General features: G+C 41.5%; 1 protein-coding gene across 1 annotated transcript in view; it reads left to right on the top strand.

The window, feature by feature from the left end:
- The first annotated feature begins 24,759 nt into the window (after positions 1 to 24,759).
- PJA2 (praja ring finger ubiquitin ligase 2) overlaps positions 24,760 to 26,881 on the top strand; it is a 29,061-nt gene continuing 26,939 nt past the window's right edge. Inside the window, exons 1-2 of the mRNA XM_032206035.1 lie at positions 24,760 to 24,789; positions 25,250 to 25,370. Coding sequence (XP_032061926.1) covers positions 25,349 to 25,370 — 22 coding nt within the window. The 5' untranslated portion in view covers positions 24,760 to 24,789; positions 25,250 to 25,348. The remainder of the gene's footprint in view (positions 24,790 to 25,249; positions 25,371 to 26,881) is intronic.

Below are 26,881 nucleotides of genomic sequence, written 5' to 3'. Positions count from 1 at the left end.
AAAATAAAAAATCTTGAGCAGCCAGTAGTAATGCAAATACAGAATACAGGCTTTTCAAGTAGAATAGTTGAATGGCTACAGCCCAGCTGAACAATGCATGTCTGCTAGCAGTAAAATTCTCCCATGAGGGTTGCACAGATTCTTGAGTCTGAATCCAACAAAACACTAAGCTCCCTGTATCCTATGGCTTTTGAGGTTTCAAATGGCTACAATTCTTGTTTGTGTGGTGGACATCATTACATGTAAGAAGAAGGGTTGACATTAGCAGAAAGTAACACTGAAAACATACCAGCAAAGACTGGAGATGAGGAGCAGGATTTTAAGTGTCCATCTTCCAGTCATTTCCTCCTAGCAATAGGCACTGGGACTGCAGATTCAAGGGTTAATGTCAGGAGAGCAGAAACACTGAAATTCAAGGTTAATATCACCTTGGTATCAAAGCAAGCTTTAACATTGTTTGTCCCATGTCTTCTGTTCTCTGTTGCTTAAGCCAATGCTTTATTCTCTTTAAACAAGAGTAATGTGCAATATAAGCCCAAGACTGTGCATACTCTTTCATTCCTTCTCTTTCATTCTTTTTTTTTTTTTTTTCTCCTAGCTCCATAAAAACTTTCATGTCTTGTAATAGCTTAAGGAACAAAACTATTTTCCCACTAAAATATATGGTATAATTTAATTAATAGACTGACCATGCTTCTTTAAATGAAAGATCAAAATTATGTACCTAATCCCTTTCTCATTGGTACCAATTTTAAGCCAATCCTGTGTGTATTGTATGACATTTTGCTGCTATAGCAGTTTGTTCTTCTCAGGGAGGCACAGCTCATGCTTGAATTTAAATAAATCTTTGAAGTTAGAAACACTCAGACCCAGCATTTGTTACAGGAAAATGCCCATCAGCTGAATGATTTCCAGATATTTCTTTGTTTAAAAATAAACTCTCACCCATAGCTAGAATTACGGTAGGGAGAAGAGATGGGTGTGAAGCATAAGACAATAATCCTTGAGCAGATGAGGAAAGCAAAAGATTTTCCCAAAACAGAAGTATAATCTGTCTTCTATCTACTCACATAATCTATGCAAATTTGAACTGTTCAGCAGACCAGTAAATATGGTCACACTAAAGATGGATGTTCCATGCGGGGAAAGGCAATGCTTATCCAGATGCTGCAAAGCTATCTTAATTTGTGGCTCCTTTAGACCAAGAACAAGGCAGATTGCCCGCAACCATAGCTACTAGTTCAAATGTCAAACTTCTGTCTTAAATGTATTACAGAGGCGGCAGTAGCTGACAGGCAATCCAAGTGTAGAGGATAAGTGGATAATGGAAATTCCAGGAGAGATCCTTTACAACAATTGAGGAATGCCAAAGGTGAAAAGAAAAGCTAAAGTCACTTGGGTGAGAATGTTTGTGAATACTGCTGTGACAATGCTGTAAATAGCGCAAATTCAGTATTGTTTCTGTCATCTTCCTGTTCCCCTGCCAGCCTTGAAACTCACAATTCTTTTCCATTTTTTGCCTACATTACTGGAAATGCACACTACGGCAACAACATCAAGTGAACGTATGATCCATTCAGCAGAAAATAAGAGAAGTAGCCATGGATTCTCAGGTACTGCCTCATGTCCAAATGCACAGAAATTCTACTGCTTGCCAAGGTAATACAGAAAGCTGTAAGACCCTTTTATTTATGGTGGTCCTACATAGTCAGTCCTTCAAGAGTCAGCACCAGTGCCTGTTGGGCTCACGGGGCCAGGTGGCAGAACACAACACTTCAAATAGCTCTAAATCGTGCTCTGTTTTGTGTGACATGTTTGGATACAGTAATGCCAATGGAGAGATCTGACCTCACGTTGCTTCTGGAAGGTCATTCCCATTTGTACAAGTCACCTTTGAGGGAGCAAGTGAAGATTTATTTACTTTTCCTTTTTATCTAAGAAGTTGGACAGGAGAGCTGAGGAAATTTTTAGAGAAGTCCTGCTGTGAAGCACATGGGTAGGACAGAACAGCTCAGCTAGACAGCATCATTTTTAAAATGAATTCCCTTGTTTAATGTGAGTTTTAACCATTATCACACTGACAGCTGGGGTGCTGAATAAGCCTGTTTGTGATATGAACTTGCATTTGCATGTGTACGTGCTTATGTGTAATTTACATAGGTTTTTTTGAAATACATCACAATTTGCATCACTTTTTCTAAAGTGCTTGCAATATACCAGATGGAATAATTGTGTTACTTGTCTGAAGGATTACTTTAAAACAAGATCTAGTACAGTGTTTTATTTATAATGACAGAGAAAAATAAAAAGACATGAAGGATCTGTATGAAATACTATTTTATTTTATCACAGTTCTCATATGACATTTTACCTCTGTGAACAATTGTTGCTCATCTTCTCTCTGGACTGAAAAACACCTTTCTGCATATCCCAGGTTGCATTATAACAAGGTCAAATGCCCTCTATAAGCACAAAAAATAGAAATGGTCATTGGAAATGTCATGCTCCAACAACAGTCTCAGTTTCTTCAAAAGAAAATACAAGTACACCTGCAGCAAATGGCTTAATGAGAAAAAATATTGTTTAAGAAAAATCTGTGTTTTACTAAGAGGAGCTCAGTATATCAGAGTCCACTTTAAATGAGCTTCTTGAAGAGAAACTTAACTATGTGAAGATTGGCTTCAGACATCTTCCTTCAGATACCCACGCTACCTCTTAAAAAGCCATACCGGGCACTTTTACAAAACAATTACAGCAAAAGTATCCCCCAGTTTTGCTGCAGAGTACACTGACCAGAAGACAGACTGATATGATTTACACACAAAAATAAAATTGCCAAAGAAATCTCCTTACACCACCTGATCCTCTCGCAAAGCTGTGTGAAGTTAACCAAAGTCTAAATTTCAATTGCTATTATTATACTTCCCCCTGTAACTTCTGAAGGCCTGAAAAGTGCAAGCCCACCTACACACCTCTTCCTGGTATGCTAAGCATAAGCTCTCTCCTCAGATGGAAAGAAATAAGCAAGGCTCTGCAGACTGTCACATAGCTAAAATGATGACAGTACTCCATGTGTTTTATAGATTCTTTGGAGGAGGTTCCACATCTTTTAAGATTTGCATAATCTGCAGGAAAAACAAGGGCAAATAATCCTTCTGAAACTGTTTTGCTAGGCTATCCTAAGAAAAGGAATGGAATTACTAAAAATTGTTCTAAGAACTTCTGGAGAAGCTAACAACCTTATGAAGTATCACATCACCCAGCTTCTTTGCCCAAATGAACTATAACTTTTGCAAATAGATTTTGACTATAAATGCATTTATTTTAATTAAAATTTACAGTAGATTAGGGATGAGGTAATCTGTGTATTTGTTGTAAATTTAAACAAATTACTGCCTTACTTCTGGTGCACGAAACTATTTTCACATACGCTCCTTAAAATTTTATAGTGATTTCCTGTATAACAGTGCTGAGTCACAAGGACATCACTATTCATGGATACAAGCACTGAAAATGAGATACTCCTTTCCGACAGCAAATAGCAGATCATGTCTTTTTCATCATTTATCTCTCCTTAGTATTTACCTACAATGCAAGCAAAATTTATGTAAGAAAACAAATATAAAGTCCTAAAGCAAGTCTTCTTAAAAAAACACCACTAAAAGATACCATGTTCACTCTGCAGAAATGATGCCAAAGGCAACAGCTGTAAAAATCTATCATTCCTCATGTTTTTGTGAAGCTGAGAATATGTATAGACTATTAGCTTGAGTGTCATGCCACTATTCCTGAATACAGCAGTATTATTCAGAGGGAATTAGCTGTAACTATACCAGTAGGAGGGTATTTGCATGATGAAAGGAGTACAGATGTTCAAAAAGACTTTTTAACGTTTGGGGAACTGAGAGTTTGTTAGACCAAATCTGTAGCAAACTGCTACTGGTGTTCTTTCTTTTAAAGGCAGTACTGCATATAGCAGTAGGATAACACACGTGTAACACACAGCGTCAACAAAATACAGGAAAAGCTTAATTTACAGTGCTATTTTACTTTAAACACTACTTTTGCAAAGCAGCTTTCAGTTTCCCAGGAAGGCCATTCCGTTTTGTTTTGTTTCTGATTAAAATGCTCAGAAAAAACAGCTTATCCTGGAAGAATCTCTGTGGAAAAATTAATGTTTTCTAGGTAGATACAGTCCTAGTCAGAATATTTGTTCAAGAAAACATGAGGAGACTAAACACCCGTGGGGAGATCAGGAACAAATTGTTTGGATGTCAGGACAGCACTCTGCTGCCTTCTTGACTTTTTCTAACTCCTACCCATTCCTCCCTTATTGATAGCAGTAATTTGCAGACTGTAAAGTATGACCTTTGGAACAGCACCAGCACTGGGCACCACAGCTGTTACCTGACCTCTGCTCCCAGTAACGAGACCAGTCAACTTTTGGAAGATAGGGACGGTAAGGAAGAGCAAGATAGCTATGAAATAAACAGACTACAGCACAGAGCCATCTGTCAGCCACTTTGGTAAAATGTTTCTCGGTTTCAATGCCCTGATTGCTTGTGATTAACATACTTTGCCTCTCTCTCAATCCATCATTTGTAAGGAGAAAACACTCTACACTGAGAGTACCAACAAAAGGTATAGACTGCAGAAAACATATAAAATGTAATTTAGTGAATAAATTATTCTATCACAGATAGAATTGAGGCAGAAAGCAACCAGAGGCACTGACAAGGGAAAAGGGGTATGTTATACAATACAGTCTGAAAGAAGGTGGGATGTGTTAAGTTAGCAAGATACAGATGGCAGGAAATGTAGAGAAGAAAACGATGACATTAATGGCTTGCACAGTCTGCAAAGGAAAAAAAAAAAAAAAAAGAAAAAAAAAAAGGAAGCAGGTTGAAAAAAAAAAAAAAGAAAGGAAGACAGAAAGAAAAAAGAAGTGATGCTGGAGAGGCAAGTTAGAGGTTATATACATGAGGTAAACTGCAGAAAATCCGTATAGATTTCTGAAAGAAGGAGGTGGTTTTGAGCTGTATTCTTAAAGGACTGGGGAGTCATTTCAAGGTGATCTGCTTCTATTCTTAGTCTGAGTGATAAGATTGGTTGAGGTGTTCTGCAGGTAAGAAGATGAAAGAGGAGGACTTAGACAAAAAGGTAATAAAAGGGAAATAAAGGGAATGTAAAGACAAATAGGCCTGAGGATTTCAATGCTGTTGGACACTGCATCGGACCAGAAGTACACGCTGACAGTGGGAAAAGAAGCACAGCTTGGCATCTTGGACTCCATGGCTAAGTGAAGTCAGAGACAAGTAAAGCTGCCGCATAGAGTTCTCCTTACTTCTGTAATGGCATCTATAGCATTTTCCAAGATTAATTCCAAAATGAAGCCAGCAAACCAAGCAGCAACAGAAAACAAATAAATCTTGCCAGCTATCCGCACTATCTGCTAATTGTGAATGGGTTCTGCAACTGCCAGAACGTGCATTAATCAGATTCCAACATTATTTAACAACCTCTGGGTTTAACAACCTATCTCTAGTCTAAAAATATATCTCGAGTATGAAACAGCATAGTATAATTAAAAATTTCCTGAAGTAATACATAGTGTTTACATTTGTATTTTACACAGTATAGCCTCAACACTTCTGAATATTGATGTTTTCACCATGTGCTTGCTTCCTGCAAGACCAAACACTTTGGAGTATCCAGAAGTCAGTAAGAAACAGTATAAGTCTAAGAAAGAGTTAATGTACTACTGACTTACATATTATTTCTAGCTCTCTCACACTTCTTAGTAGACTGAAGTTGTGTTTTGTTACTTTAATGATATTTATTCAGCTAAAGAATTGTATGCAAACTTCGTTCTGCACTAAAAAAAAAAAAAAAAAAAAAAAAAAGACATTTTTTAAATAAATTTCTTACCAGTTTTTCAAAAGTGCCTTTTTCCCTTCTTGGAAACACACCTGATATTTATTTTGTTTTCAGCTTCCTGGTTTACAGACTTCTCAGCATATTAGCTTTTTGGCCTTTCAGACATATGTCTGTTGACCTTATGGACTGTTGCCTTTATGAGTTTTTACCATATGTCCGGATCCCACAGCAACTGCATCAGTGGATTACCGCAAAGGCGGTAGAGATAAGAAGTGACATCATGCACCATTGTTACGGCCCTTGCTAACTCAGCAACACAAACATCCACGCATTCAGACACTTGATGGATTTCCTCTGTGTGCTGTGCTCCAGCTGTAGCTGACATGACTTACAGGACGGTCATCGAGTTACCCGCACGCTGAATTCTCCAGTAGCAGTTCTAATTCTGATATGAAACGCTCCTGTTAGATATTTATGTGGTACGCTGAGAGCTGTAATCTCTGTGTGTAATCCTCTTTCTGTGGTGACGTAGCGTTGGAGTTGGACGCCTGATACAGTGTTCCTCTCGTCTATGGACAAAAAAAAGAAAAAAAAAAAAGGCAGCTAAATCACCACAGGGTCATGAAATTACTGCTGAAATATTAAGCTGTTTGGATCACAACACTGATACTTTCCATATTAAAAACAAAGCATAACAAAATAAAACAAAATGAAACAAAAAAAAAAAAAAAAAAAAAAAAAAAAAAAAAAAAAAAAAAAAAAACAGGGCATGAATTATGCTTCCCAATCCCTACCCTTGGAGAAATGAACGTGTGAGTTATGTTTATCAAAAAGCCGTGGCACCCTGCTCACAGAAGGGCGTGCAAGTGCCACACACGCACAGGTCTCCCCGTTACCCTTCACTACTCCTGTGTGTGTGTGCGGTGGCCCTGAACTTCACGCCCTTTGCAAGAAAAGCCCAAGAACAGAAGTTCCGTCCATAATGGTGTCTTTTTCCCAGCCCCGTGCCACAATCAGCACCCCACACACACACAGCAAGGGAAACCCTCGCCTCCCCGGGGCGGCCTCCCCCGGCCCCCCGCTCACAAAATGGCGCCCCCGGGCCCAGGAGGCGGGGGGGGGGGGGGGGGGGCGGCTGGGCCCGGCTGTGTTCCTCCCCTGGCCGCTTTCCGAAGGGCTTTCGGGCCGGGCTGACACCTTCCCCCCCATTTGGGGCCGATCAGGGGCACCAGCGGCTGCCACAGCAGCCTCGCGGCGCCACCTTGCGGGCGGTGGGGCCTGGGGAAGGGAGGGAGGGAGGGCGGCCGGGGGCGCGGCGCCCTGAGGAGAGCCTCGGGGATGGCAGAAGTCCCGGGGGGGCACCGGGCTGGGCTGTAGGTCGCTTTTTTTGTAGCCCTGCCCGCTGGCTCCAAGCCCTGCTAAGGCGTCCCGGTGGGGCTGTGGTTCTCTGGACGTGAAGGTGTCTTTGGTTTTCCCGTGGCTGCCCCCTTGGAGGGTTAGTGTGGGGGGCGGCCAGCTGGTGTTGTCTCTGCACCTCTGCAACCCAAGAGCTCGATCTGGTGCTCAATGCCTTCGTCTTTGGAGGAAGCCTCACGGCTTTGTCTCATTTAGTAGCTGGATGCTTTGGAGCATCATGGTAATCCATCGGCTGTGTGAGATACTTAGCTTGATCCTTTGGTATTAGCCTTCGTTCTTGGAAATGGAAGGGGTAACCTGCCTGTGGGGCTGTGCTGGAAACTGTGGCAGGGCTGGCTAACCAGCCCACCAGGCAGCACAGCAATTCTCATCTTGGCCCTCCGCACACCGACAGCTGCAGCACATGGGGGCACGGGCCTCCAGCACCATAACAGGCTGCAATTTGAATGGGAATCCGCAGGAGGAGAGCTGACCATCACTGAGAGGTTGTAGGAACACGCTGCATGCTGAATGCTGTGGAAAAAGCCATTCCACTTCAAAAATCTTCACTGAGCATATGCGTCCAGTCACAAGCTAACATTCTCACATTACTCTGTTGTGCTGTAAGAATTTCCTTGACCTGCCTCAATATCTTTGTACATCATGAGCTCTTCAGGACTAGGACAAACAGCCGTGTTTTGTTTTGTCTAAGAAAGGAAACAGAAAACACACAATAGATGATAACAGATAATAAAAATATTGACATGGTGTTATCATGCATACGTATTCCCAAGGGCTAAGGAATTTTTCCAGATCTGTACATGTTTGGAGACCAGAGATGCTTGCAAATGTTCTCTGTTTTTAAAATGCCAGTTCTTCACTGTGAAAACCTCCACAGAAATGTTCCAATTCAGGATGAATAAATATATAAATAAATAAATATTAATAGATAAAGTAACTAAGGTATTTGAAAGTTCAATAATTTTGGAAAGCAATGTTTTATATTTTTCTGTATAGTATTTTTTTCCTTTTTTTTTTTTTTTTTTTTTTCCCACATTCCAAATCTATTTGTGGAGATCTGCTAATATTGTGAGATATCTCCTCTTATTTTATTAGATTTTTCTTGGTAATAGTGGACTTTGTGTTTTCTACATTCACTATGGACAGAGAGCTTCCAAAACCTGCGAATTATCTGCATATTACAATGTTGCAGGTTGCAGTATTGCAGTATGTTCCCTGGTTTATTTTTATAAGCAATAAAACATGGGAAATTCTGCAAGCCAGCTTTCTCTGTGATTTGTTGGTTAATTTCTCTCTAAAGCCTTTTTCTGAGGGTAGATAGGGAGACTAGTACCACCACATTTATTTTCTTTTCTGATTTATGCATGGACACTTGTACTGGATCTCATTCTTTAATGTTATCTCTGGGACACACACAGGACTGACTGCTGTCTCTTCAAATCTGCCCAGTGCTGCAACTTCTTAATCAGAGCTGACCGGTAACTTTTCCGTATACTTGGAGGGTGGAAAATACCTGAACTTAACATGCTTATAAAGGTAGAATGGTTGCTGGTAGACTTCTCTGTGTTGAAACTGTATGAGTTGTTGCTGCAATGAAAACATTCTTCACTACTTAGTTTTCAGATCATATATTAAAATATTGTTACTGAGAAAATAAACACATTATGTTGGAAAGAGTCAGGAAGCAGTAAAAAGAGATAAAGAAAGTTGAGCATAATTTTTCATGTTACAGCAATTGTTTTAAGTGAGATAATTGTGTTTTGTATCCTTATTAACTGGCTCTGTTTGAATAAGCAATCTGACTGGCCAGGGAAGATTAAGAGCTCAATAAATAAAAAAATATTCAGGCTGTGTATGTATTCCACTTTCTTTGCCAGAAAACAAATCAGCTTTAAACATGTAATAGAATAAATAAAATAGGCTTGGCTTTTGTAGTAGGATCTGAAAGGGTTATAGAATTTAGACAGACCTTTCAGATTCTGCTAACAATCTCCTGAAGTTCTACATAGAAAAGATATGGCCACACTCAGGAGTTTCAGGAGGATAGGGTAGTGTCTTACAATCAATAGTATAGTAGGTTATCAACAAACATAACAAGATGGCTTGATTGGTGGTTGGTCAATATGTATATCCAGTTTAATATTTTCAAGTTGTCATACACAATGACTGTATAAAAATCAATTACTTTTTTCTTCAAGATTTAGCAAAATTGCCATCTGGTTTGCTAGTTACATCAATAAAATATTACAGGTGCTGTTACTGAAACAGAATGAAGATAAGTAGCAAGATAATTCCTATAATAGCTCCTAGACAGATTTTTGTTCGAAAAAAAAAAATCAATCTCCAGCAAATGAATTATGCCATCCTATTTATTTTTTGAAAGCTTACATTCTGAATGTTCAGACCCTGTGCTAATTATGATGTTTGTATCATTTTAAAATCAGTTGTTCTATGAAGACAAGTACTGACGGGTCTGGTCTCCTGTGGATGAAAAAAATGATGCTGAACTAACATGGGAGTTATCTGATGTGGGGCACACTATGCTGCTCTTTTCTCAGTGAAGTCTGTCCTACTCACTACCTTCAAAACACACAGAAACATTAAAACTCTGAGGCAGACAGACAAAAAATATGGATTAATTAGGAAAGAAAATTGCAGACATGTCAAGTTTTACCATGGAATTTGAGTATTATAACTTTCTACTAGTTTGGCAACGTCATTTTGGGGGTCTGTTTGCTTTTAAATGAAGTGATATCTGAGAACTGTCAGATTTTACTTTCTTCATAAACCAGCTTTCATTACAAAATATTTGCCTTTCTTAGACTTATTTTAATAAAAGGGATAAAAATGTCAGTGGAAAACCATCAACTTCATTTCCAGTTCCAACATGAGTGCAGACTTTGTAACTTCAGCCAGACTACATACCTGATATGTTTCTGCTGTGCAGTTCTGAGTAAGGAGGACTCTGTGGTGTTTTTTTTTGTGCAGGAATGTTATCAGTGCTAGGCAGTTGTCCTGAGTTCCCTAGGGTGGTAACAGCTGAGGCTACATAACTACAGGCTGGGTATCTATAGGGAGACATCCAAATTCCTTCACAGCTGTTTGCTTGAAAAACTCATTCAAACACTACCTGTAAACACTACCCGTATAGTGTACACTACTTTTGTAGTGTAAAAATTCAGGTAGTCTTGATTTTGAGAAAAACTGCACACTGGAAGTTATGAGAGACTAGAACCTATTAAATGTAAACTACCAATTTTGGTCCTAAAGGGACTTTCATGCCTATCTCAAGCCTGTATGAAAATCTTAATCATAATGTCTACTGGTCAGATCACCATAGGTGATAAGGCATTCACCACCTAAAGTATGTTTATTAGGGCCATGTAAAATATGTTTATTAGGACCTTTGTTAAACTAGGACATATTTTGGTACATATGGTTGTGGACAAAGTTAAAAAATTCTTTACAGCACCCAAATTCAGTAACAGTAAAATGGTAAAATAATGAGAAAAAAAAAAAAAAAAAAAAAAGATTCCAAACCCTACGCAGTAGTTTCCCTCACTCTACAGTCTGAAGATTTCATAACTTGAGTAGTGAAGACTGGAAATGGGAAAAAAAAAAAAAAAGCTCTGTTCATTCTACCTAGGGAAAAAAAAAGAATCAATCTTCTTGTTGACACAGACATACACATCCTCACAAAAAGCAGGCAGTTTCGAAATAACCTTTTTTTTTTTTTTTTTTTTTTATATATTTTCTGAACAACCGTTGCATATAAGACTTTGAAAGACACGCTTGCCCCAACTAAATGACTCATAGTTTTTTGCTAGGTTAGGATCCAGTCATTACCCAGAGCACCTACTAAATGAAAGTATGTCTTAACACATTAGACCTGCCTTCTCTCCTTCAAGAAGGAGAAAAAAGTATCTTGAGCAATTGTGTATTCAAGAGTGTCAATAAAAAAAGCTGAAAAAAAAAAATTGTTTGAAACTTGGAAAAATAAAAAGTCCCAACTTTAATGTCAGTTATACAAATACAACTCCCAGGATCATACTGTCTTTGCCAAAAATATAGTCAGAAGTAAAAATGCATCAACACTGTCTATTCTTCAGCTTGCATCTCAGCACTTTAGAGCAGAATTTGGTTCAATATTTATAAATATGTCTGACAGATCACCAATAAGCTAAGACAAACTTCCCTTCCATGATAGGTTAAGCTAAAATACCAGGCTGTGGGCTGAAGTTCTTGAGACACAGACACATTTTCCATTACCTCAGGAAAGGTATTCTTTATCTTCTCTGAGCTTGGGCATGGTAATCTTTATCTTCTCAGACAGAGCAGCAAAAATCCTTGTACTGTGCAAATTCAGAAGACGCTTTTATTGAGCTTTATAGGAGATAGAGACTTTTCCAAAACTTTTGCTCCTTGTCCTTGATTAGGCCAAGATTTATTTTTTATTTTAATGATTTCCATGGTACCAAGAATGTTAACATAGCAGACCTCATAAATCATTCTGCTCGTAACAGATTAAAACTCTTTATTTATCTCTAGAGAGCTCTGGGCCAGGGCAGATTGGCAGAGGTGCAGGACTGGGTAAAGACCCAGCTGCTGCACATCTGTGGTGTTGCTCAGACAAAGGCCAGCCCTACAGCCACAGTGGAGAAGCTGCCCCCGAGGGAAAGGAAGAGCAAGTCCTTATTTTTAGCTTTCTTCACTCCAGCTCTCAGGGAAAGAGCTCACCATGGACCCAGGTCCAAGCCTCGACTAAAAGCCTTGACTTTGTCAACTCAGAGCCAGAAGGGGGGCATGCTTACAGAACTGCCAAATGAGACCATGTGCCAAATTTTTTGAGATGTAACACATGCACACACGCACTGTACTTCAGTCAGCTCCAGTGGACACTGACTGAATTATTCCAATTACTCTGGGCTTTGGTATCAGAAATATTTTTTATTCTATTCTGAAGAACAAAAATTAACCATTTTGGAGCAAATGCTAGGTCTTTCCGGTTCTGCTGCTTAGCTTACTATAAAGTATCAAAACTGTAAACTTTTAGAATAAGCACCCAAAATATCTTTGCATATATTTAAAAACTAATCCTATTGTCATTTCATTTTTTGAGCTGACAAACTTGATCAATCATTGTGACAGTATTCATTTCTGTAGCTGTGTTTACAGCATGCTTGTCACGACTATATTGTGCTACAGTATTAGACTGATAAATCTCAGAAATTTGGTAGAGGGCATCAGTCTTGCCTATTTATAAGCTTTTACCTCACCTCTTTGTTGCATCTCTCATGCATATTTTTAAAGTTTGTTGTGTGCCAAAAATGTATCAAGTTCAAGGCAACAGAAGTAACTTCTACAGTAGATGAAGCGTAAATTGAAAAGCAAGTAGTTATCTTTCAGCAGTGTACTCTTTTTTTTTTTTTCCTCCTCCTTCACAACAGAAAAAAATTATTGCATCTGTTTAAATGTACTGTAATTTAGGAAGAAAGTCCAGGGAGCACTTTCCAAAGCTGACCACAAGCTTAAAAAATACAGGAATCTAGGGAGACAGCAGCTTTTGCCTTTTTCATGTATAGACATCCATACATCTGTTTGAATGTTTACCTGATAAGGAATGTTTTCCTGACTAAAGACCTTCAAATTTTAAGCTTAGTGTGGGCTGGGTTGACCAATAAACAGGCATTATGTTTGTATATTGATTAGGAGAGTCCCAGGTCTGTATCTCTAATTAGCAAAACTCCTATTTGTATAGTAACTTTTGTGGAATTTCATGGATTGTTTGTCTCTTTGTTTGTTTCTTTTTTTTTGTTTTGTTTGTTGGTGTTTTCTGTTTGTTTGTTTGTTTGTTGATGTTGTTTTCATTTGTTTTGCTTTGGTTTTAGAATACAGCACTGTTTGCTAGAATGTAAACTTAGATTCAACTCATCACTAATGAATGAATAGAATTAATCTGAGATTTGCACAGAATTGAAGTTATAAAATGTTTTTATTTATAGAATACTTAAGACTATAGACAGGATGTGTGCAGTATTTTGTTCATACTTTATAGCTTGAGTATGGTGTGCTACTTTATTGTGAGATATAAATACACGCACTTTAGAGTATATTCAGCCTCTTTAATGAAACTTTAATTTGTTTCAGTTGCCCTGGGAATTTTTCAGTAGTTATGTTTCATTTACTACCCTTAGTTATCCTGCAGAGCTCATTTATTTTTTTTAAACCCATACCAAAAGATGCATTAGGAGGCCTGGGCAATAGAAGCATGACCAACTCACTAATACATAGAATGCAGTTGATACAAGTTCCCAATTTACATTTAAGAACATATGTAGTTTTAACAAAATGTTGCCTAATTAACCTCTATTTTCACTAAGAGTACATGAGGTCAGAGTTGATGATCCCAGAAATCTGTGTTTGTAGTTTAGATTCAGTGGGTGGCAAAGATAGTAAAAGGCTCAAATGGTGTCATGAAAATTCACAGCCTCTTCAAAATACGTGAGAAAACATTCACTGTCATAAGCAGGAACAGGGATTTCTCCCTGCCTCATTTTCTTATGAGGCATGGATAAAATCACTGTTATTACACTGACGTGTAACTAGTCAGTTGCAAGTAACTGCAATATAAAAGATACAGTTATAAGGCATTAGGTTATCAGCTATGACTAAAAGCTACATCTCACCGTTAAAGCATTTTTTTTTATACGGTTATTCTTTAATAACTAGTTTTACTTTTCAGACAGGTTTCAGGACTTTTTGATGCCTTGTAGCCATGTTTTAGCATCTGAGTAGATTATCTGGGCTATGTGACTTATTGCAGGTGACCTGGAATAAAATAATTTTCCATTTGTTTCCATTTTTTTTTTCCTTTTTTTTTGGGGGGGGGGGGCGGGGTAGAGAGGATAAAAAAAGGTCTGAAATAGCAGATAGCTTATGTAGAATATAGTAGGCTGAGTCCTAGTGCTGTGGAAAAAACAATAAGTGATTTAGGCGTATGAAAGAGAAAATATTTTTATTAGGCTGGTTTAAAACCTTTGATTACTTGTTTATTCTTCTATTTTGTTGATTCAAATACAGATAGAAATGTTTTGTTACAAAGAAATTCCCATTCTGAAACAAGGCCAAACATGATAAAATTTTTCAGATCTCTTTTGCATTGACACCAGGAATCAAAGGACCTCGGGGAAGTACTCTGAAGTACAAAAGTAGAGGTAATACTGTCATAATGGAAAAAAAAATAATATTTTAATCAATTAAAATATTGATTATTGAATTAAAATATTCTATTCAATGAAATATTTTTAAATCTCAAATTCTGATCATGGACTTGTAATCCTTCTTTCCATACTTATGGCAGTGCAGTTATTATTTATCCTATTGTAAACCTAAACCTTATATACATTATGTATGTAAAGAACAAGGTATATCTTGTAACATCCTAATCCTTGTTCTTAAGCATAGCTACTGATAATATTACTTATAAGCAATGCTACTTTGCAGCAATACATCTTGGCTAATTTTACAATGTTTCAGCAAAATTATTTTAGCTAACTTAAAATGTTCTGCCTTCATTTTATTAAAATGAATCTTTTCCTGTTCTTGAGTGGCAGGTGAATTTTAGCACAATGGGCTTGCCTTAAGATTATCTGCTTTCCACTGGAACACAAAAAGCTTTCATTAATTTATATCCATCTGAGTTTGGGGGGAGTGGGGGATGTACCTGCAGCAAGCAGCACACACAGGACCCTGTCCCCGCGGGGCACAGCACCATCCTCTTCTGCCCTGGGGCTGGCAGAGCCAGCAAGCCCTGGTACAGGCCCACAGGAAACATCTCCAGGCCACCAGCACAGGCACATCCACTTGCCCCAGCCCCAACGCAGCCCCTCTGCCTGCCCGGCACCCCTGCTCACACACCAGGCCTCTTGCCCCCCCCATGGGGTCCCTGCTCACCCACTGCTCCCGTTTGGGGCTGGCTGCACACACCAGTGCCCACACACTCATCCCACCAGCACCCACACTCACAACACCCTGAGTAACAGCATGGCCCCCTGTGCTGGGCCAGCTCAAAGTTTGCTGGTGAATGTGGGTCCCCCACAAATGCCAAGAGCAGAATCAGGTGCTGCCCCCAGTCCTTCCTCCTTTACCCTTAGCTTCCCAACAGAACAGCTCCCGATCAGAAAACCTTGCTGGATTTCGTCTCACCCTCTCCCATGACCTCATCAATCCATGTGGCTGACCAGTTTTTTTTGCCATCACTGCCTGCCTTATCCTTTGCTGGTCATTTTTGTGTCCCTGTGTTTTCTTGTTTATGGCTTCTTCCTTTTGTTATTACCCTTTGTTGCACTGAAAAATATCCTTGACCAAACAGCTGTAAAGGAGCAGATGCTCTCCCTCCACATACTTAAAGTTTGCAAAAGAATTTTTTAGAGGAACATACCAACATATTGTTTTTCATGTCTGCCTTTTACTACTCTGTCATATTTTTATTTGAATTCCTCTAGGAAAGTGGATGAACTTGATGGATGACCATAATATTCCTCTCCCGTTATACAGCCTAATAATCGAGAGTTGGGAAAAGAGGTGACACTCTGGATGTGGTGGTGTTCTGTATGTTCGTAATAGGCATGGCATCAGTACGTCCAGCTACACCTTGCCTTCCTGAGCAAAAAGCTTGATTTGAATACAACCAACACCGAAAACATTACAAAATTCTGTGTGGCTCTCCCTTATATACATGTTAAATAATGCTCACATGTCAAATCTTCCTATAAAATCACGAAATGGCTTGAGGTGAAAGGGACTTGAGCTGAGTTTGTTTTGTGTGTGACAATAATCATTGAGTCATCTCCCTGTCCTTATCTTGACCTTTAAGCCCCCTTCCATCATATATTTCCCCCTTTCTCTTTGAGGAGGAGGAGGGAGTAAGAGAGGGGCTGTGGTGGAACTCAGCTGTCCAGACAAGTAAAACCACCACAAGCATCCACAACTTCTCTGGGAAACCTGCTTCAGTGCCTCTAGGAAGAAATCTAAATATCTAATCTAAATCTACCCTTTAAAAGTTTAAAACTTTTATTCCTGCCCTATTACAATAACCCCTGACAAAGAGCCCCTCCCCAACTTTTCTATAGGCCCCTTTTAGGTACTGGAAGGCCGCTATAAGGTCTCCCTGGGGCCTACTCTTCTCCAGGCTGAACAACCCCAACTCTCTCAGCCTGTCTTCATAGGAGAGGTGCTCCAGCCCTCTGACCATTCTTTGTGGCCCTTCTCTGCACTTGTTCGAATACATCCATGTCCTTCTTGTGCTGGGGTCCCCAGAGCTCAATGCAATGATCCAGGGGAGTCTCATGCAAGTGGAGCAGAAGGGGACAATCACCTCCCTTGCCCTGCTGGCCACAGTGCTTTTGGTGCAGCCCGGGGTACAGTTGGCTTTCTGGGCTGCAAACATGGATTGCCAGCTCATGTTAAGCTTTTTGTCTACCAACACTCCCAGGTCATTCTCCTTAGGGCTGCTTTCAATCCATTCTCCACCCAGCCTGTATTTGTGCTTGGGATTGCCCTGGCCCAGTTGCAGGACTTTGCACTTGGCTTCGTTAAAATTCCTGATGTCTGCACAGACCCACCTCTCAAACCTGTCCAGGTCCCTCCCTTCCCTTCAGCATGTCGACTGCTCCACACAGCTCGGTGCCATCAGCAAACTGGCAGAGGATGAACTCACTCCCACTGTCCATGTCACTGACAAAGATATTGAATGATGCTGGCTCTGATACTAACCCTGAGGAACACCACTCATTACGAATCTCCATTTGGACATTGAGACATTGACCACAACTCTGAGTACAACTATCCTGCCAATCCCTTACTCAGCAAGTGGTCCACCTGTCAAATCCATGTCTCTTTAATTTCGAGACAAGGATGTCATGTGGGACAGTTACAAACACTTCACACAAGTCCAGGTGTTTATTGATGTTTATTTATGTATTTATTTAGTCTTTTGAATACCATATGAATGACAGCATGAATGCTTCAGCAGTGTGAAGGTGTCTTATTCAATCACTTAAAATTTATTAGAAAGAAGCTGTTAGTCCACGGGTATTTGGATTATGTCTTTACTGCAATATAATCATCAATCAGAAAAGCGAATTTTCACAAAGAATTCACTGCTGCTTCCCCGCTGAGGACACAATCTCAAGATGTTTGCACAGTGGTAGGATCCTTCCAATTGGACTGATTGTTTCTGCCAAAACTCTTTTTATATTTGCATGGTGTGCTGGGTTGATGTACCAAGAAGAGTACTCACAGAGGCTAATTTTAACCCATGGTGATTAATTTTTCCTTTTTCTTCGTATACCAATCTGTAGGGTGGCTCCATAAGAGGGTAATTTGCAACATGAGCCTAACTTGAAGATCTGTATCCTTTGCTGCTGAGGCATCTAGGCTCTACTGATTGTAGAGGCAGTCTACAAACATTAGCCTATCTCAATCTTTCTCAGGAATTCACATTGCCTCAACATACCTGAGTTTGGCCTGTCTGTCTATCAGTCTGTCTACATACATACTTATCAGCACACTTTCATAATGGTCTTGAACTCTGTTCAGCCAGGCCACACTTCTTCCACTCTGGCTCATCTTTTGGCATGTGGGGAAAGACTGCTCCTGTGCCTTTAGATTTTCTTTCTTGAAGCGTGTTCAGCCTTCCTGGACTCCTTTGCCCCTCAGGACTGCCTTCTGGGTTGTTGCATTAAGGGGTGTAGCCGATTAAGCGTTATGGGCCCAGTTGGATTCAGGGTACTGAGCTATCACAATCACAGATTCACCAATAACACATTAACCATTAGGGGGCTGGTTGGATTCAGATCACTGAACTACCACGGTCACGGATTCACCAATAACATATAACCACCCTTTAGTCGCGTTTGATGAGAACCGTCACAACTATGAACAATGCAATCCAGTGCAATTTTTTACAGCAACAGGTACACAGGTTCTTTGGATTGCTGGCGATAGTGACTGTCTGCAAAAGCAAGCTAGCATGCATGAAATACACAGGTGACACAGGTGACACAGGTGTGCAGCCTGGAGATTAACACTTTAAAAGGCACAAAGACTCTATAGAGATTTCTAAGTTTCCATGGAGACACACGGTATAACCAAGATCTCACCCAAAGGTGTCCCAATGCAGGGGGAAGAGAAGCTCAGCCCGTTGACTGATTCCAGGGGTCAGGAGGTCCTTGGGATGGTGTATTTCCTTGGGATGGTATCTCCCCTGATGGTGGTATCTCCCCTGATGGTGGTATCTTCCCTAATGATGGTATCTTCCCCGACATCCCCTCTCTCTTAGGCCATTTTATATTATTTTCTATCGTTTAGGTGGAGCTTGAGTGACTCTGCTCATGCATATCTTAGCTATGATTGGTGAAAAGTTCTCCCGCCTCCGTTTAATCCACCCTGTGACTATAGTCACTCAAGCTTTACGACATTTGGAATATGTCGGGGGTATCATGTACATTCTCAGTACAAGGTTTATCAAGTGTATGTACATTGTGTAGGGATGCTAAACGTTTCACCATAAACCAAAGTTTAATGTACAAACTAATTGTCAGTATAAAGCATAATACAGTGAGTGTTAACAGAACAACAACAGGGTGGAGCATCTTGTTGAAGATTCCTGTGGCAGCTGGTGACCATCCAAACAAAGTGTCCCACCAACTGTGTCTTTCATCTCTCTTTACTCTTTGCATCACTCTGTGTATTTCTTGTACATCATGATGGACAGTAATCAGAGTCTTTTGTCCATTTTCTCGAACTCGTGTCATCAGCCGCTTCAAGTCCTCATGCACCAGCAATTTCTTCACTAAGGTGAGGTTCATTCCAGTAAAAGTAGGCAGCAGATCATGAAGCAGAATATAATTGGACACAATAAATTGATGAAAGGTGACAGGAGCTGTGTAACTAAAACCACATCCTAGAATTTTGGTAAAATTACAAACACAAATATTAGAGTGATCACTTGTATTTACAATAGTATTATCTATGACTATAGAATCACAATGGGTTCTCATGCAAACACAGCATTTCCCAATATATAGAAGTACAGTTTCAAGGGTTTCATTAGGATGTATCTCAAAGTGGCAAATACTTTGTTCAGAGTCAAGACAAATGTCTTGGGTGTGTTACTCTCACAGATGAAGCCTTTTTGTTCACACACAATACATGCATTCGTGTCAATTGTTTGCCACTTTCCTCCCTTTTGATGGGCCCATACTTTATGCTGCTCAGGATAAAGTATAGTTCCATTATGACTGAGTCCTAATGCAATGATTGGATATACATTGTATATGGTGGCATTGCTTATAGTAAGTATAAAGGCAACAATTTTATCATTTTCTGCATAATAGGTAAAATTGACTAATTGCCACCATGCTTGAAACTCCTTTTCAAATTTGAAGCATTATCCCAAATCAATTTTCGAATTTCAGTGGGCAAAGTTTCTCCTTCTCCTTCTCTAATGATAGCTGCTGCTACAGATTGTATCCATAACTACCCTTGGGTGCAGCTCAAGGCAAGGGAGGTATTGCCTTGAGTTTTTCCAAGGGCATTCACAATTAATTGATGATCATTTTTTTCAATTTGTATTGGTTGTTCCAATTTCCTTAGGTCATCTGTTGTAGCAGTTATTCTACTCATTAGGACCTCAGCATCAATGCTATTTAATATACCTAATCCTATTCCCAACAACACAGTTGCATCTACCCTTTTTAAAGATCAGCTAGGGTTAAAGAGGACTTGTTGTTGTCCCACATTTTTAATTATGTGAGGACCAGGGTTGAAGATAGAAGGACTTAGACCAATGGGAGGCCGAGATGGTTCATTTTCAAATATCTGCGGGGGCAGAGGCTTCTAATTCTTTGCAGTCGATGATGTTTCTGTATTACCCATAAATTCAGATAGTAACTCTGTGCCTCTGTAACCCCAAAGTACACAATTACAGGTTTAGTGAAAGTAAAATTGTACCAGCAATCAACATTTGGTTCAGTTATTTTGGTACAATCAGTACAATAATGTTGTGATCTGGTAGAATCTGCATAAACTGTCTTAATTTCAGTCGGCCTATTGTAAGTGGATCCGTTAGTTATTCAGCAACTGATTTGTATTGTCTGGCCAGACATGGCTTGAAGTTCAGCCATTCTTAGGGAATCACTCCAACTCCATTCATCTTTTGAAAATACTTTATCCCCATGTAAAACTAAAGTAGAGAGATTTAGATCCTTTTTGTTCCGAGGTGTTCCGATTGTGCTATACCATGATAATGTCTGGTTAGATGCCACAGTGAAACACCTCAGCTCCATGCACAACCCCAGTAGCTAAGTTTCCTTTAAGGTCTGTAATTGCATTAAGGTCAGGGTAAAGCATAGCATTAGTAATCCAAACTGTTGATTCGTCATCCTCCAGCTGTCCATACACAGTTCACTCAGGATTCCTGTGAACACAAAATAAAATATGTTCTGTTGTATTCAACCGGTAGGGTTAGATAGAGGGTGAAATAGCAATCTTTGACTTCCCATGTGTAGAGATACTTGGGAGTAGTTAGCTCCATTGCTACTGTTAGATGCACAGAAGGCTTTCACTATCTCTGCCATGTTTGGAACTGCGGCAGTCAAAGGTGTAGTGTTAGCATTCAGCTGTCTGTAATCCACTGTAAAATGCCATTGCCTGGTTGGTTTCCTTACCAGCCACACCGGTGAAATGTAAGGTGAATGAGTCCTTTTAATAATGCCTCTTTCTTCCAATTCTGTTACCACCCCGTCAATTAAGTGCTGTTGCTGACAACAGATATTGCCAACGATTAATGATTTTAGTGGGGGATAAGAGTATGGATGTTTGTAACAGACTCAGTCTCACTGTGCCTGAATCCCTTTGATGTGTCATGAAACTCCACACAGTTCCATCAGGGAGTTTCCACATACAGCCACGCAGCATGTCAAATCCTAAAATCTTAGTATATGCAGCACCAACTAATACTTCTACCCTTGTTAATTTTTGTTCCTCTGGCAGCCAGAGTGAAATTGTTGCAATAGGGCATTGTTTTTCCACACCATCGATTCCTGTGAATTTAACCCTGTGTTGACCAGGTGTTATGCTCAGGGTTTGTCCTGTCTCACGTGTAACTACTGACATTTGGGTCCCGTGTGACAATAAGAAAAATTACCAATATTTTTTGGGGTCCAATGGGAACGGCAATGATAGGGTCAGAATGTTCATTAGAGAGCCATTGAATTGCTAATACCTGCCTAGCAGGGTGGCTCACTGCCCTCCCCAGGGATAGGAGTTTTTTTTTTGCTGAGCTTCTGCCTCCTCAATTGGGCTTGGTGCAGAAGTTGCAGTTTCCTTACGGGTTGGGGGTTTTCCGGTTAGGCGATTCTCCCCAGCTGGAATATTTTTCTTACTCAGAAGTTGGACTAATGTATGGAGCTCCTGCATAGAGGCACCACACAAGAATGGTCGGAGTACACCCAAAGCTAGGGCCTTACGCCACAATTCACCCCGTTCCCTATTAGGTTTGAACCTCTTTGAATTTGGGGTTTCTGGGATTTTGAGTGTGGATTTGGCAGACTCACCAAGAGTGGTCTTGGGACTTAATACTAGATGAACTTATCCAGCCCATTCAGTGTCTCTACTTGTCTATGCCTTGTACAAATTCACTCCAGGTGGGAATGGGGGAGTTTGGATTCCACCTTTGACCACGATCATCATCCCTACGAGCAGCTAGTATGCAATCCTGCGTATTTGCTACAAACATCTTAAGATAATCAGGGAGTCCACGGATGAGAGAGGTTAATTGAACCGGGTCAATAGGAGCTAACATTGGGGATTTCCTGAATTCATCTCTTTTGTATATCACCTGAATGCAGGCTGCTTTCTGTACTGCTACAGCGAGGTCAGAATAGCTTGTGGCTCTAATTTCCAGGGGTTCGCCTCTCTCCTGAGGATCTATTCCACCTGCCCAGTATTCTGCCTGTGCAGTTATAGAGTAGTTATGGTCTACTGGTATGGCAGTTAAAAATGCTCCAGGTCCCCAAAAATCTCCTGTCTCTTCCTCACTGAATATAATTCGATCTCCTTCAAGAGAAACTCACCACACATACTCAACTTCCAATTCCTCTGACCGCCTTGAGAACTTCTCCTGTATTTTAACCAACTCTGCTGGTGACCATGGAATTGTTTGCACAATAGTGCAGATTCCATCATCATCATCAACAGCAGTCTCAGTCTTAACCAAAGGTCTCAAGGAAATCAACTGAGGTTCAGAATCAGCAATCTCTTTGACACCATCATCACCATCAAACCAGAAATCACCATCCCAGCTTTCAGGGTCTGCACTATGCAGCAATCTATGAATCTGCTTGACCGGAGCAGAAGGTTGTACTTTATTTAACAGATGACTAACTCTCTCCAGCAATTGTTTAAGATGACTATTCTCACTCACAAGTTTATCATTTTCAATCACAAGTTTGTCATTCTCAATCGAAAGTTTATCCAATCTGATTCCTAATGTTACTCCTGTCTCCTTTTCAAAGGCCAATGACGACTTCAACACCTCATTCTCTGATTTCAAAGCTGCATATTCCACATCAGAAATCAGTTTGGAAGCAGGAGTTTCCTTAGCTTCCTCCTAAGCACAAGACAAACAGGCCCCTAACACAGCACAAATCACAACTTTACCCTTTCTTTGACCAATCTTTTGTGAAGTCTGACACTGATCAATATTTTCTACCACTTTCTCTTGATTTTTCCAAAATTCTTGGGCCCATTCCTTCCCCACCTGGGAAGGGAAACATTTGCATTTTTGCAGCAGTTTATCCATACCAATCCTGCCAACTACACCAATTTCTCTGTCACATTAAGGGGTGTAGCCAACTAACAGTTACGGGCCTGGTTGGATTCAGGGTACTGAGCTATCACAGTCAAAGATTCACCAATAAAACATTAACCATTAGGGGGCTGGTTGGGTTCAGAGCACTGAACTACCATGGTCACGGATTCACCAATAACATATAACCACCCTTAGTCTAGATGCGTTTGATGAGAACCGTCACAACTATGAACAATGCAATCCAGTGCAATTTTTTACAGCAACAGGTACACAGGTTCTTTGGATTGCTGGCGATAGTGACTGTCTGCAAAAGCAAGCTAGCATGCATGAAATACACAGGTGACACAGGTGACACAGGTGTGCAGCCTGGAAATTAATGTATTAAAACGCACAAAGGTTCTATAGAGATTTCTAAGTTTCCACGGAGACACACGGTATAACCAAGTGTTCAGATCTCACCCAAAGGTGTCCCAATGCAGGGGGAAGAGAAGCTCAGCCCGTTGACTGATTCCAGGGGTCAGGAGGTCCTTGGGATGGTGTATTTCCTTGGGATGGTGTATTTCCTTGGGATGGTATCTCCCCTGATGGTGGTATCTCCCCTGATGGTGGTATCTTCCCCGACATCTCCTCTCTCTTAGGCCAATTTATATTATTTTCTTTCTTTTAGGTGGAGCTTGAGTGACTCTGCTCAAGCATATCTTAGCTATGATTGGTGAAAATTTCCCCCATCTCCGTTTAAAGTAATAGGCTTCTAGAAATTCAGAGTGCATTCTCAGTGAGGGGTGGTCGCACCTTGGAGGTGGGTAACTTTTGGCATGGAGGTGTGTTTTGGTATTACAATGATATTATAATGAGCTAAAGTGCACTAGGGTACAGCATGTGTCAAAACATTGACAAATTTGACAAAAAAAAAAAACCAAACATTGAGGTCCTTGGCTCAGGGTGGCAAAAGTGCAGCTTATCGGTCTTGGTGTGCACAAGAAAAATTGAGTCCCCACGTGGTCCCAGAGCCTAGCCGTGGTGTCTCCACTCCACTCCACTCCACTCCACTCCACTCCACTCCACTCCACTCCACTCCACTCCACTCCACTCCACTCCACTCCACTCCACGCTCCGTACTGTTCCTTAGGGCTCGCACCCCAGCTTCCCCCAGCGCGACTAACATCTAAGGTTGGGAGCCCAGGGAACGCTGAGGTAACGCAGCTACGCCCTACCCTGACAGCCTCTTCAAGGCTGTACATCCTCTTTACCATGTGAGCGTTAGCTTTATTCCCCTCGTTACCTCAGGCCGTTACCCCACAGTGCCCCCAGCCCTCACCCACCCCTGCTGCCCCCAGCCCTCCCCCTTGGGACGCGGGGGACGCCCCAGCCCCGCCCGGGCCCCGCCCCCTCCCCACAGGGCACGCCCCCATCCGCCCAAGCCCCGCCCCTCCCGCCCAGACCCCGCGGCCGGCAGGGCTCATACCGCCCCTAGCCACATACCCCCTTCTAGGTCCCGCCCCTCGTCTCTGATTGGCCATCGAGCCTCCCTCCTGTTCTGCCATTGGCTGCCGCCGGCCCACTTGAGGGGGTAGGGGTGGTGGCGCGCCCGCGGCGGTGGTGGCGGCTCCGGGACCGGGCGGGTGAGTGCGGGGCGCGGGGCCGGGGGCACGGGGCGGGGGGGGTGCAGGGGGTGCAGGGTCGCCGGGGAAAGGAGCGTGCCTGGGAGGTGGCTGGGTGAAAACGCGGCTGGGAGGCGTGGTGGCAATGCCCCGCCGGTGCAGCTGGGGGGAACGGGGGCGTTTAGCCCCGTGCCAGTGCAGTGAATGAGTCGCGGAGGGGCTTAGCCCCCTTGTCAGTGCCGTGCAATGAATGGGTTATGAAGGTGGCGAGCAGAAGTTCTCCGCGGGTGCAGGCCTCGTCGCAGCAAGGTGTGTGCTGCTGCCCGGTGGGAGAGCCGTCCCGTGCAGCAATGCAGCGTGCCAGATGTGCATTGGCAGCAAAACATGAGCTGCCACCGCTGCTCTTTGCACGCAGCGGTGTCCCCGGTGATGTCCGTGCTGGGTTGCACGTGTGCTGATTCTCGGTCCTCTTGTGTCCCAGGAAGCTTGGAGAAGAAGTGTTGCCGTGCTCCTCAGCAACAGGTGCCAGCGTCCCATCCCCATCGCACTGAGGGCAATGCGCCCGTGAGAGGGGCGCGCCATGGCACACAGATTGCCTGTGTGTAAGTACGGCCGGGCTGCCAGCTGAGCCCAGTGGGGGCGTGGGTGCACTTGAGGTGGCAAGCATGAAATTTGCCGCTCAAAAGGTTCTCATCACAGTATTTCTGAGTAGCGTTTTGAACAAAGTACAGGGAGTAAATGTGTTCAAATTGATGTATTCACTGACATGTTAACGAGCACTCTGCGCTTTTGTGGGTTGGGCTGTAAAACTCTGACAGAGCTTACTACAGAGTTGTAGTGAGGCCTCAGCAGCCTTCTTCTTATATACTTAGTGGTGTGTTTGGACAGGTCCAGATTGTATTTGTCACCCGGAACTGATACAAACATTTTAAAATTTCAGTTCATTTTAACGTTGTTTCAAGATATTACACAAAAACCTTTGAACATGTCCTAAATATAAATCCACATCACTGGGGGAGGGCAATGCTTGCTAACCCCGGCCTTCTGGTCAGAGCATTGGTGGAGGAGCGATGCTCTGCATGTCCTTAAGTCACATGCAGGCCTGAGCTCTGGGTGGTACTTTCTGTCAGTGTTTGTGGTTTGGGCCTCTGTGCCTTTCGATAGCCTGAACTGGCATGAATTGAACTGGCATGAATCGCCCTTAATGCTGTTTGTCACAGGAATATCCTGAAGCGCTCAGAGTAATGCTGTACTTGTTTAGTACAGGGGCACTTCCTGAGCTGTCAGACTTCTGCTCCCTTAAAGGCCTGCCTGCTTGGCTGTTTTTGTGGTACCTGTGGAGCAGGTTATAAGTTATTTATACTGGAAACAGAGGTAATTATTAACAAGCTTGCACCAATGAGTGGAATAATCTGTAAGGACAACAGAGTGGGCACATGAATTCCTCAAAGCTTGTGTCACTGTGGAGGAAGATGTTTGGAGATCCTGCTGCCAATAGTATTTAATGTTCTGAGGGGTTGTTTTGAAACTGCTTTTCCAATCTGATTAATTTCAAGCGTGATATTTTGGTACCATTATGCAGTATTTCAGGTAGCCAAGTGTGTGACTATGGAAGCAGAAAGAATTCCAGCTGGCACATACGTGTGTTCTTTCATAGGTATTTAAAATTATTAAAAAATGGTCTGAAAAGTCTTTATTGTTTTAGCTGCTAAAATCCACTCTGGTTTTCATGTATTGCTGCAACATCTGCAACACCTTTGTGCTAGATGCTGTGCAGGAAGAAAAAATCCAAGGTGTTAACTGATTGAATATAAAATGATATAACTACTTGATAACATAGAAAAGCGAAGTACAGAGAAATGCATCTGATGCTGATGGTGGACTGCGGATGATTGCTCAGGAGATTAGTGGTAATCAGCTACACCAAAATGTCCTTCCCTATCAGCTTAGTGTCAGAGGTTAAATAAACCTGAAATAATCAAGAGAAGTTTCCATAACTCAAATGGTTTCTAAACATCAGCAAAAAGCCGAAATAAACCTTTTGTTTTAATGGCTCTGTGGTTGACATTGCATCATAAACAGGCAAGTCTCCATCAAATATTTGGTGAGCAAG

This window comes from Aythya fuligula, chromosome Z (genome assembly GCF_009819795.1).
Source record: "Aythya fuligula isolate bAytFul2 chromosome Z, bAytFul2.pri, whole genome shotgun sequence".
Lineage (NCBI taxonomy): Eukaryota > Metazoa > Chordata > Aves > Anseriformes > Anatidae > Aythya > Aythya fuligula.
The sequence above is the reverse complement of the archived record's forward strand: the minus strand, read 5'-3'. Positions and strand labels throughout refer to the sequence as shown.